General features: G+C 56.8%; 1 protein-coding gene across 1 annotated transcript in view; it reads left to right on the top strand.

The window, feature by feature from the left end:
- Positions 1–4541: 4541 nt before the first annotated feature.
- The window catches only part of HIPK2 (homeodomain interacting protein kinase 2), a 109822-nt gene continuing 101693 nt past the window's right edge, over positions 4542–12670 (top strand). The window contains exon 1 of the mRNA XM_013007565.2: positions 4542–4658. Within this exon, the coding sequence (XP_012863019.2) occupies positions 4542–4658 (117 nt within the window). The remainder of the gene's footprint in view (positions 4659–12670) is intronic.

The following is a 12670-nucleotide window of genomic DNA, read 5'->3' on the forward strand; positions in this document are numbered from 1 at the left end:
ACACGGCAGTAGATGGAGAAAGGAAGGCTCTCAGGGCCCTCCCCAGGGGTCTCTGCAGAAAGAACCCCTGCTCAGCCACAAGCCAGGTCTCCCTCATCTGCCAACTGGGTGCTTATCACTAGCTCCAGCTGCTCACAAGATTCCCGGTGCACTTTTTATGTTTCCTCATCTTTCTTGTCCTCTCTCCCGGGACACTAACCTGGGGGCACCCCCTTCTGGGCTGGTGTGGGACACACAGCCATGCTGGTTGAGAGGGTGCCGTGCCGGGGCTCGGGTGGGGGTCTCCGTGGACGCGATTCGCCCATCCTTCCTGGTGGTTTCAAGCGGATGCCTTGTGACTCCGGTTCGGAGCCATGGTTTGGGACATTGCCAGCAGACCACATGGAACCAGCCAGGGTGCAGCCGGACCTGAGTGGCCCTGGACGGGTGTCGGTCCATTTCAGACAGCGAGCCCCTGCCGGGGGGAGAGGGAGCTCAGGAGAGCTGGAAAAGAGGAAGGCCTTTATCTCCGTGACTCCTTGGCTGGGCTGCTCACCTCAGGGTCAGCAGTTCAAAACCACTGCTCCTCGAGAGAAAGACGAGGCGGTTACTCCCACAAAGAATGGCAGTCCCGGAAATCCACAGGGGCCACTCTGAGTCAGCCTGGGCTCGGCAGCTGGTGATAAAAGGAGCCCTGGTGGCACCGTGGCCGAGCGAGAGCCACTCCGTGGGAGAGGGCTGAGGCTTTCTGTGGCTACCAAGGCTGACAGTCTCGAGAGCCCAAAGGGGCCGCCCTACCCGGCGCTATAAATCAAAATGGACTCGGTGCCAATGAGTTTGAGGTTTGGGGCGATGAGGCTGTTGTAGCTGCCAAGTTGGCCCCCAACTCACACCAACCCCTAGCACCGATGGCCGAGGGGCCACCCAGCCCTGCGCTTCCTCATCTCCGCATGCGGATCTGACTGCTGTAACCTGCAGGGCTTGAAAGTCCACCTCCAGGCCTTCCCTCCATCCTGGGAGCTCTTCTGATCCCTGCTCAGCGTGGGTGCCATGGCCACGCCTCCCGCACAGGTAGCAGAGGCTGTCCACGAGGCGGCTGGCTGGGACTTGAACCCGGGGAGGCTTGAGTGGACGTGTTCTTAATTCCTACATGTGTCAGTTTTCTGAGGCGGCCCCGGTGGAGCAGTGGGTTGTGTGTTGGGCTGCAACTCAGAAGGCAGCAGTTCAAAACCACCCGCTGCTGCGAGGCAGAAGGCTTCCCTCTCCTGCAAAGAGTCACAGTCTCAGGAGCCCACAGGGGAAATTCGACCCTGCCCTGTGCAGTTGCTGTGCGTTCATATTTTCTTATAAATTCATGGAAACGACCCGTTTAGATTCTCGGGTGGTGCCCCGCGGGGCCAGGGTTGTACGATGCTCACAGGGTTACTGCGAAGCCGGTTTTTCCGAGACTACTCTCCGGCTGGACTGCCAAGGGGCTCCTCCTCAGCCCCTCTACCCTCTTCCATTTCTTAGCTCTGAACATCCTGGGAAACGTAGAAGACCGGATAAAGATGCTCTGGTCCATCCACACAGTGGAATACTCTGCATCCCTCAAAAACTGGGGGACCACAAAGCCCCTCATGACACGGATGGACCAGGGGAACATCATGCCAGGTGCAGTTAGCCCATCATAGAAAGACACCTATTGTGGGAGACCACTGCCACCATGGGAAAAATCAAGAGGAAGCCTCGCCGAGCAGAGGGGACAGCCTTTGGAGAACCCCACAGGAGGGAGGGCAAGGGCGGGGAGAGGAGGCAGCAGGGAGGAGGCTGACAGGTGTTGACTTACGAAGGAGAAGAGAAGTCGGGGGGCAGGTGTTGAAATAGAATACGGGGTGCAGAGTGGTCTGACTGTGACCTGCAGAGCTGATGGCCTGAGAGGGACCCACCACTGCCTAACTCACAGTAAAAAAAATTCACTTTTTTTAAAAAAAGGTTATCCTTACATTTTCCTGCAGCCATAGGGGTCCCTGGTAGCACGATGGGTTAAGCATGGTGCTGCTCACCGCTAGGCTGGCTGTTTGAACCCACCAGCCCCTCCCAGAGGGAGAGATGAGACTGGCTGTACCCATGAAGGCCAACGGCCTCAGTGTCCTGAGAGAGCAGTCATGTTCTGCCCAAGAGGGTCCTTAAGATCTGGGGTCGGCGAGGTGGCTGTGGGCTGGGTTTGGTAGCCTGTGCGGCCTGAGGTAGCTGCAGCAGAAGCCCAAAAGGTGGTGAGAATGACCCAGATGTGGGCCCAGAGGCACGAAGGGAGCCCACGCTGTTGGCAAAATAGCACTGGTTGACTTGCTGGGCACAGGGTGGCCCGCCCCCCCTCCCCCACCAGCCGCCCATAAACCCACAGTCCCTGCCAAGTGCCATGAAGTGCAGCGCAGTAAAGGGGCAGGTGAGCGCTGTTAACCTGACCCTCTCCTGGGGCATCCACACCTCCTTTCTCTCACTCCCTCCTGTCTCTGGGGCCCTCGATGTCTGACTGTCCCTGCACGGTGTCCCTATAAGATTCTCTCTACCTCCATCTGGTTTCTTCACCTTAAAAGCAAAGACCAACCAACAGTGGCTGTCCAGGCGACTGACCATTTCTTAATAATGGCCTCCTGTACGCAACATGCACACGAAAAAGGAAGTCATGACATGGTCTCCTCCCCCAGGGGCCTCCCTCACTTGTCTCTGCCCCCCCAGTGCCTGCCGTTCGTGGCCCAGGTCCTTAAACCTAGTAACTCAATTGCTGTCATTGAGTCAGCTTGGACTCCTAGTGAGCCTCCAGGACAAGGTGGAACTGCCCCGTGCGCCTCCCAAACTGTCACTCTTCATGGGAGTGAGAAGCCAAGTCTCTCGCTCGGAGCAGTTGGTGGGTTTGAACTGCTGACCCTGTGGTTAGCACCTCAATGTGTAACCACTACACCACCAAGGGTCCCTTAAACCTAGCAGGCATTTGTAAGTGCCTGTGGGCTGGGCTGTTCCTTCTCAGATCTCACAGGGCCACTTGGTTGGTGACTTGTGTTCCTGTCTGGCCACTCACTCTTCACCCCAACGACACCACCCGGTGATCCGCTTTCTCTCCATCCCTTTGGGTTTTACCTTGGGATACCCCCCTCCCCACCCTCCCCACCCTCTGAGCGCTGCCCTGTCTTATCCCTCCGGAGATCCGCAGACAGAATGCAGAAGACGGGTCGGGAGACATGAAGAAGAAATGCATGTGACCTCGATGATGGTTTTGTGTCATTTCCACTCACCCAGGCTCATAAAGGGCCGCTGGCCAAAATCTTGACAGGCTCGGGGCTCTGACAAACCAGACCAGGGGGTGCAGACGGCTAAGCGCCTGACTACTCACCCAAAGCGTAAAGGCCCAGGCCTGGCGGTCTCCTTTGGGAAAGGTCGGCCATTGCAAACCCTGGAGCACAGCCCTGCCCTGATGTACACAGGGGTGCCGTGAGATGGCAGCCGTTTCTCCCCACCCTCTAGCCTGCAGTCAGCAAAAGGAGCCCTGGTGGCACAGTGCTTCAGCGCTCAGTCACAAACCTCCAGGCCACCAGCCACTCTGTGGGAGAAAGATGTGGCTGCCCATCTCAGAAGGGTTTCTTCTTTGGGAACCCTATGGGTATTCCCCTGTGTTTCTGGGGTCAGAATGGACATGCTGGCAAGGGGGCTCGTAAAGCCCCCAGTACACGCAGGGACAAGTACACGCGGTCGTGAGGATGGTGACAGGTCAGCATCCTGAGGGAATGGATCCCTGGGTTTGCTCTCAAGCCTCTGCAAAAGGCCACAGACACCAGGTCCAAGGTCGCAGCAGCGTGTGTGTTTTCCGATGGGCATTGCTGCCTCAGGAAGGGCACGCGGGTGTGCCTCCTTGTGTGGTCTCTGAGCTGGGCGCAGGGAGAAGTGCGCCGGGTCCTGAAAGCGATCCGCTCTCAGGAATTCTCGCCTCGATTCTCGTGCCCTGGAAGGTTCTGAATAATTAAATGCCAGGGTGTTTGAGCCGAATTAAGATTGATTGGCACGTCTGTGTGCACGGCTGCTGTCACAAAGGGAACTCCTTCTTGTCACAAAAGGAACACAGTCTGAGAGAGGGGCAACCAGGGACACCCCCGGGGCTTCTGGCCATCCGTGGGGGTGGTGCAGCACTGCATGGAAGGCCCTGGGTCCCATGTAGTCAGAGTACATCCGGACCAAACAGGGCTTGATCTTGTCTTTCCACCATGTCCCTCCCTCGAGGATGCTGCCTCATTGATCCCGCCGGTGGCGCCGTTAGTCACAGTGGCTGCTTTTCTCCAGAGGCCCGTTCCAGGAGCGCGCCCTAGTCAGCTGTCTGGCCGCTCCTCCCAAGGAGCCACCGGGAATGGTAGTTGGGCCCCGGGTCCCGTTAAACGTCACACGAGGGAGCAGGTTTGGAAAAGGCCGGCTGGGGGTGGAAGTGTGTTCTTTTTTTATTATTTTTTTCCTCTAATGAAGATTTTATAGAGTGTTGGGTGAGCTCTGACAAAACCAGCCTGTAAATTCTTGAAATTGTTCAGAAAGGCAGCATGTTCCAGCCTCCCGGGGGCTGTGCCTCCGTGTCCCCGCAGCAGAGCCACGTGGAGAGTGCGGGCACCCGGCGGGAGAGCCGCTGTGAGGGCGTGTGTGCCCCAGGGGGTGTTCCAGTGAGGCAGCGTGGGAAGGGTGGTGGTTGTGTGTGTGAGTGTGTGCTGTGTGCTGTGTGAATGCATGTGGTGTGAAGGGAATGGGATGTCTGTGGTATGTGTGCACATGTGTGGTGTGTGTACATGCATGTGGTCTGTGTGGGTGTATGTGTGATGTGTGGTATGTATATATGTGATGTGTCTGTTTTTTATGTGTGGTGTGTACGCGTAGGGTATGTGTGGTGTAATTGCATGTAGTGTGTATATATGAGATGCATATGTGTAGTGTGTGTACCTGTTGTGTGTTTATGTGTGTGGGGTGCAGCTGCTGGGCACACATGCTTTTAGCTCTGCCCTCAAGACCTGGGGCCATGCTACCCGCCATGCGTGGCTGCCATGTGCCCCGTGACCTGCACCATCAGGAAAAGATCGATGGCCGTTCGTTCTGTCCAGTCAACTGAGCTGGGAGGCTCTCTGGGGTGTTGCGGAAGCAATTCCATTAGAAAACGGTTAGATTTAAGGAACCCTTTCCTTTCATGACGCCGGGAAGGACTTGCAAGAGTTACTTTGCAAGCGTTCTGATGGAGTGAGTGAGTCTGTGGGTGCTGGGTCCCCGTGTACAGAGGGCAGTCCCGCCAGTGGTGACCCCAGGCTGCACAGGTGGTGGAGCAGGGTCTGTTCACGAGATGACGCCGCTGGCGGGAGCAGTGAGCGCAGAACTGGCCAGCAGATGGTCAGGACGCATGTGGGCTCCTGTGGAGAGCTCTAAAAGGGAGCCCGTTCCAGAGGCAGGATCCATGTAACCAGGGTGACACCTGGGCAGGGTCATGTCTGTCGGCCTGGCTGTCGTGGGAGGCATGAGCTGAGTAGAGGGGGCTGGAGTTGGGGCGGCTGACCTTGGGGGCACCCAGGAGTCCTTTCCCCCTCTCGTCTGCACCCTGTGGCAGGGGCTCTGGTCTGGAGAGTTTGTGGGTGACAGCGCTACCACGGTAGCTGGCATTTGAAAGGATCTTGCCTTATACATGAATGAATGAAGGATCGCATCCCTGTGGGCTTGCGTGCACCTCACTAGGGGCCCAGCTTCACCCAGATAGTCATGGGGAAGGTCGGGGCACACTGCTTTTGTCAGGAGACCCTGGAACACCCAGGGCAGGGGGTTCCCCAGCTGCCCGATGAGAGGGGCCTCCTACAAGGTGCTTGGAGCCCCTTTACTTCTTCTCAGATCAGCAAAGGCATCACTAAGTGCCCCACCCCCTCCATCCAGGAACACCCCTGCTCCCAGGACACTGAGAGAATTACTGAGCCTCTGGGGATCCCCCCCAGGACAGAGAGGGCATTACTGAACCCCCCTTCTGGGAACATTGTGCCCTGTCCCACCCCCAGTTGCCACCCACCCACCACAGAGAGGGCAGTACTGTGCGCCTGGGTATGCCGCCCCAGGACACCAAGGCTGCCCACAGAGCTCTCCATGCAGTGTTTAAGGCGCCCCCATCAGAAGCAGTTCCTCACGTTTTTCTGAGCAATCTGCAGCTTGTCCCTGGGAGCCCTCACGAAGGACAACATGACCGATGACCGTAGAGAGCCAGCCCTCCCGCAGGGCTTCCTGCAGGACCGCCACCCTCGCACCTGTTCCTGCCCCGGCCACCCTGCCGGGACACAGCAGAGCTGCTCCCCAGGGCGTCCGAGAGGGGCAACTTAGGGAGCAGGCAGCTTCGTCGGTCTCCTGCAGACCGGCTGGTGGGTTTGAACGGTCCACCTTGCTGTTAACAGCCCGACGCCCTGGTGGTATAGCAGGTTAAGCTTTGGGCTGTCAACTTCAAGGTCAACATTTTGGAATCATCTTTTTTTTGAGAAAGAGAGAGAGAGAAAAACGTGGTGTTCTACTCACGTTCTACTCACAGTCTGGGAGCCCCACAGGGGCAGTTCTGCCTTGTCCTCTGAGGTCACTGTGAGTCGGCATGGATCGATGGAACTGCGTGAGACGGAGCTTTAAAAAAGCAAACGTGCATTTCCCAAGTGCAATTCCAGTTGTTCTCCTTGAAGCAATCAGCAAGTGAGGTGCTGGAACCAGCCAGGTATGTGTGCTGCTGTCCTGGGCTTACTGGCAAGCAAGGTGCTTGAGCACCTGACAAAAGTAGGGCTCAGTGGGGACCCCCACCTTCCCTGGACCACGGGGTGCCTCTCGCCCATTTCCCGATACCCCTCTGTCCACCTATCGGCCCTGGGGGCTGCCATCAGGAGGGTAACCTGGAAGGGGGGGACCTGAAGGGAATGTCCCCAGGGCAGGTTCAATCCCAGTCCCTGGGGTCTTGGCCCTAGAGCTGGGCGGGTTGTGGGCCCATGGGCCCTGTCCAGTGGGCTGAGCTGATCAGACTTGATGAAGGTTCCTCTTGCTGCAAACGCTTGGGCATCAAAGGCCATATACAGTGGTTTCCTGTCCATGTCAACTGAAACCTGCATGCCTGCGCCCCTCTCCTGACCTCAGTCCCCTGGCCACAGCCCATGGCCGCTTTGTGCAGTCCTCGAGCCCCAGATGGAAGCTCAGTGTGTCCTGCCCACAAGGATGTTCCATGGAGTCCTGGACCTGTTTTCTCCTTTTAGTAGTCCCAGACTGACACATCCATGCCTCTCCCACTGCCCATCCTACCAGGCCAGGGCCCCATCTTCCTGTTCCTCCTCCTGACTGGGTGGCCTGTGCCCGGCTCACTGTGGGCGTAGCCTGTGCCCGTCTTTCCGTGGGCATGGTCTCTGCTCAGCTCTCTGTGGGCATGGCCTGCTCCCAGCTGTGGGCGTGAGAGTCTTCTAAGGTCCCTGCATGGGGCTCTTGGAAGCGGTGCAGAGGGAATGAGTGTTCTGGAGAAATGGTTCCGAACTTCCCCAGTGTCACCCAGGGGCTGGGACATCTCCGGAGTCTGATTCAGTGGATGTGAAGTGGAGCCCCGCCCCCAAGGAAAGGCGCCCTGGGGATGCCACGGGATAAGTGTGGGCGGCCAAGCCCTCGGCAGGAGAAGGACGAGGCTGCCTGCTCTCGTAAGGATGGACAGCCTCCAGCAGGCCGCTGGGGCAGCTCTGCTCTGTCCTGCAGGGTCGCCGTGGGTTTGGTTGCTTGCTTCTCCAGGAATGCATCCCAAAAAGATTTCAAATCCGGGAAGTGGCTTTGGCCAGGGCGGCCCAGGCCCTTCGCAGCTCTGACTCCTGGGAGCTAAGGAACGGGGCGGTTCTTGCCCTAAAGCCAGGAAAGGCTTGGCCTTCTTGTACTCCGGAGTCTGGGGTCATAGAGCATCACTGGTGACCATCTGAGAGCTGTGCGGTTTCCCTCCGCTCACAAGGCTGAGAAATAGGAAATGCTTGCCCAGATGGACCAGGACTGGAACTCGTCAGTACCCCAACTGACCTTGGGCTGCCCTGCCTGGCCCTCCAGTGAGGTCCAGTGTCAAAGACCCTCTTCCCAGGGGACAAGATGAACACCTTGCAAAGGAGGGAGCAGACGGGGCTGGAAATGCTGCGTGGACCCCAAGGCTGAGCCTGCCTGCTGCCTGCCGCCCCCTCCTCCTTGGGCAGGTTGAATGTCCGTGTCCATGGCTGCCCCGGGTGACAGGTAGCCAGACGGAGAAGCCCCTTGAACAGGAATCCAAGTACAAGATCTGAAATAGCTCTTACTGAGATACATCACCGAACTCTAGGAAAGCGCAAACGGACCTCCTCTCTGGGAGACCTTGTCTCATCACTCGGTCTGTGTCGTCAGGAGAGACATCCGTGATGCTCGGTCATGCAGAGGGGCAGCGAACAGGAAAGCCCTCGATGAGGTGGATGGACACAGGGCCGCATCCCTGGGCCTGACCATAGGAACAGTCATGAGGATGCTGTGGACCGGTGGCGTTTCCTCCTGTCGTGCCCAGCGCCTCTCTGAGTCGGGATCGGCCCCATGGCCCCTAACGACAACACCACAGAAAACGTGGACTAGAAACTGCAGCCAAGATGGATCGGGCACTGGCTGCTGCCAGCTCTGTGCTGCCCGGGTTGGTGGTGGCTAGGTGCCATAGGATTGGCCCCGACTCCGGGGACCCCGTCCGTGTGCCGTAGAACCAGACACTGCCCGGTCCCCCTGCCCTGTGTTCATGATCGCCAGTGCACCCAAGCCCATTATGGTGCCCGCTGTGGGTTTCCAGGGCCTTCCTTGGGTGGTGCAAACCTCACTGGGAGGTTTGAGCCCACCCAGGGATACCCCAGAAGAAAGGCCTGGGGGTCTATTTCAGAAGCAGGAATGACTGCAAACTTGTGGGCCCTCGATGGCAGGCTCCATGAGTCAAAACTGGCTCAACATCAGCTGGGCCGGTCTAGGGGACTCCTGTTCGGGCGCCAGGTTCGGTGGTGATCTGCCTGGCTCTCCGCGGCAAAGCTATCCTTTTGGCACCACCTTAGTGCTAGTGTTTGAAATGCTGGTGGCTTAGCTGCCAGCAGCCTTGGGGTGGTGACATCTCAGTGTAAGCCACCAAGTAGGGGCCACCTAAGGTTACCCAGGTGCCCGCTGGGGGCTGTCGTAGTGCAGTGGGCTGGGCCTCGCTGTCATGGTGGTGGACGGAGGTGTGGGGCAGCGCAGAGGTCGCGGAGTGGGCTGGAAGCAGGGCAGCCTGCCACTCCGACGTGTCCCTAACCACCAGGCCACAGGCATCCACAGGGAGCCCTCTGTCCCAAACGTCGCCAACGGCTGTTGTCTCCACCAAAATGCGAGGAAATGTTTTAAGCTGTGAGGGACAGCCTGCTATAGTGGTTTCCTTGAGCGAGAAGTCGGTGGGCTAAGGACAGACAGTTCTGAGAGAAGAGGCTGAAGCAGGGGTGTGTCCCACCAGGGGATCAAGCAAGCCATACACACCCACCCCATCCAGTCCATTCCGACCCCATAGGACGGGTGGAGCTGCCCTGTGGGTTTCCGAGGCTCTTACACCCTACGGAAGCAGAAAGCCTCATCTTTCTCCTGTGGAGTAGCCGGTGGCTTCAAACTGCTGACCTTGGGGCTAGCGGCCTGGTGCTTAACTCCGGACACAACATGGCCCTTCAGACCTGCCACACACTGGACCAACCCACCCGTGGGCCTGAGCAGGTGGGCCAGGTGGAGGGAGGGGTGCCAGCAGGCGGTGACATCACTGAGGGGACAGGAGGGGACACGTGCCACCATCTGATGAGGCTCGGCGGTTGTCGTCCCCTCGCACCATCTGGGCAGCATCCACGCTGCGCGTGAGAAGTTCATTGCCACGGAGTCCGTGAGGCGTGCCCAACGCTGCCAGGTGCTGCGTGCACACAGGTGGAGGGAGCGGCTGCAGGCCCCTCTCCACCCTGAAGGAGCTGCAGCTCGGGTGGTGGTTGTCACGTCCCCTGGAGTCCCTCTCCAACTCACAGCGACCCGATGCACCACAGGACGAACCGCCGACCCACAGTGGTCCCTGCATTGAGCCCACCGTGGCAGCTGCTGTGTCCACCCAGCTCGTCGACGGCCTTCCTCTTTTTCCCTGCCCTCCGATTCGCCGCACATGATGTCCTTCTGCTGCTTTGTTAGGTGCTGGTAAACAATCCTTTACAAACAATGTGGGGGAAATAGAACTGGATACTTATGAACCTTGGTGCAGGGGAAGATTTCTAAACCAAGAAGCCACAGAAGAAGGCGCAGAGGGAAATGCCAGCCGTGAGCTGGTGTAAACATCCCCCCACACACTTCGAGTTGTGTCTGGTTTGTACCCCAATGCGCTCCTCTGCCGTGCGAGCCTGTGTGGCGTTCGGGTTTCCCCGTGAAATGTAGGTTCCCCAGAGCAGAATGAGTATTAGAATATGACTCATCGTGTCACGGAGGGTTAACATGCTCAGCTGCTGGCCAAGAGATGGAGGGGCAGGTGCCTCAGAAGGAAGGTCTGGCCATCCGCTGCTGCCAAGCAGCCCTGGGAACCCTGGGGGCAGTGTCGCAAGTGACTCCACAGCAGCTGGTTTTCAGATCGGCCCTCAAAAGCTTCCCTAGTGCCCAAGATATCCGGGCTCTTGTACCCTTCCCACCTCCGCAAACTGGGAATCAATGGCATTGGCCAGTGCTCTTAGAGCCCACCATCTGGATACTGGAGGGTGGTCACATCAACAGCCAGAGTCTGACCCCAACGAGGCAGCGATCAGACATGCCTCTGCCATCCCACCTCCTTACCAGTTCTGACTCCAGCCGTCCCTCCCATGTGCCTCTCTACTTTGTCTTCTGAGTCCGGTGATCACACAGAACTCATCCATCATACTTACCGTCAAGTGGTTCGTCCAGGGAGCTCCAGGGTACAGATTGGGTTTAGGAACACGTGGGACACAGTTCTTTGGTCAAGACACATGCTTCTCAGCTGGGCCACAGCCAGACCTCTCTCTGGCCCACGAGCTGGCTTCAACCCTTGCGTGGCCAAGTGGAAGGGAAGCAAGAAAGAGGCAGACCCTGGATGGATAGATTGACACCGTGACTGCGTCCATGGGCTCAGCAGACCCATAGCTGAGCATGGCGCAAGATCGAGCAATGTTTCGTTCTGTGACACCTCTACACTTTGGAACCGACAACATGCCATCCATCAGCGCCCCAGACACCCTGCTACCAGCAAGCCTCCAGCCTGAAGGAGGTCCCCTCTGACGTACCTTGTGCTGGGTCCGGCTACATCCGGACTTCCATTTCTCTGCTGCCTCCTGGGTCTAGGAAGGTCCCAGTGCCGGGGCCCCAGATCTAAAAGAGCTCTCTGCTCCCCTGGCTCTCTTTCAAGGTGGACAGGATGGCAAAACTGACCAAGCCCCTCACTGGAGTCCCATGCACCTTATTTGCATGACCCCACCCATACAGGTGTACCATGCACCTTATTTACATTATCAGCAAGCCATCCAATCCCATGGATGGGCCGCCCCCACCTCATCTGCATGGTCTCATCCAGCCGTATGATGAGAGGAGCAAAGACTACTTAGAAAGGCCATTGAAGTCATTCTTTGTACTGTAGCTACTACATCGGGGACTTCAGGAGGCGGGGCGTGGAAATACATGTAAAAACGAAGCAGTCAGTTGGACTTTTCTGTTTGCTTTTAATATTCCTGTACTTTTAGCTCGTTTTCTCAGTTTGACCACTGCCATGCATCTGTCTTCTGCAGACTCTCCACTCTCCTTTACCCTGTCCACACCTAACACACACTGTTGTGCCTCCAAGAACACACACTTGAATGGAGCGGACCCGCGTATATTCAGAATGTTCTTCAAAACCGTGCATGTGTCGTGGATGAAGCCGCTGGAGAACCCCCTCTGACCGTTGGCCAGGGATGTGAACAGACAGCGGTCAGTGGAAAGTGGACGAATGCAGACGTCGTTAGGTTAAAATGTAACATCTTATTACAAGGATCTACATATAGCCTCCCCTCTGGGGGTCGGACAACAGCCAAGTGGGTGAAGGGAGACATCGGGCAGTGTAAGATATGACAAAATAATAATTTATAAATTATCAAGGGTTCATGAGAAAGGGGGAAGCTGGGAGGGAGGGTAAAAAAATGAGGAGCTGATACCAAGGGCTCAAGTGGAAAGCAAATGTTTTGAGAACGATGATGGCAACCAATGTGCTGGACACAATGGATGGATGGATGGATTATGAGACACGTATGAGCCCCATTAAAACGATTTTAATAAATAAATAAAACTAAACAAAAAATGTAGCATCTTAGCATTTACTTTCCCTTTTGACCCAGTCTAAATTTGTTCTGTTTTATTTTGTATTATTATTTTTGCTTTTTCTCTGTTTGTCTCTATATGACAGGTGAACTGCAGGGGAGATAAAATCTAGAGAGACCGTAACTGGATGAAGAGTTTTCCAGCCTCATGGCGGGGGAGGTTAAGGGAATGAGGAGGCAGTAACGCTGAGGACAGGAAAGTAGAAGAAGTTCTAAACCTGACTGTGGTGGTGACTGTACAACTCTTTTTACTGTGTTGAAACCACTGAATTGTGTGATATGTGAATTATATGGCAATTAAAAAAACAAAACACCTCACT

This window comes from Echinops telfairi, unplaced genomic scaffold (genome assembly GCF_000313985.2).
Source record: "Echinops telfairi isolate 266 unplaced genomic scaffold, ASM31398v2 ScPeMD7_23;HRSCAF=83, whole genome shotgun sequence".
Classification (NCBI taxonomy): domain Eukaryota; kingdom Metazoa; phylum Chordata; class Mammalia; order Afrosoricida; family Tenrecidae; genus Echinops; species Echinops telfairi.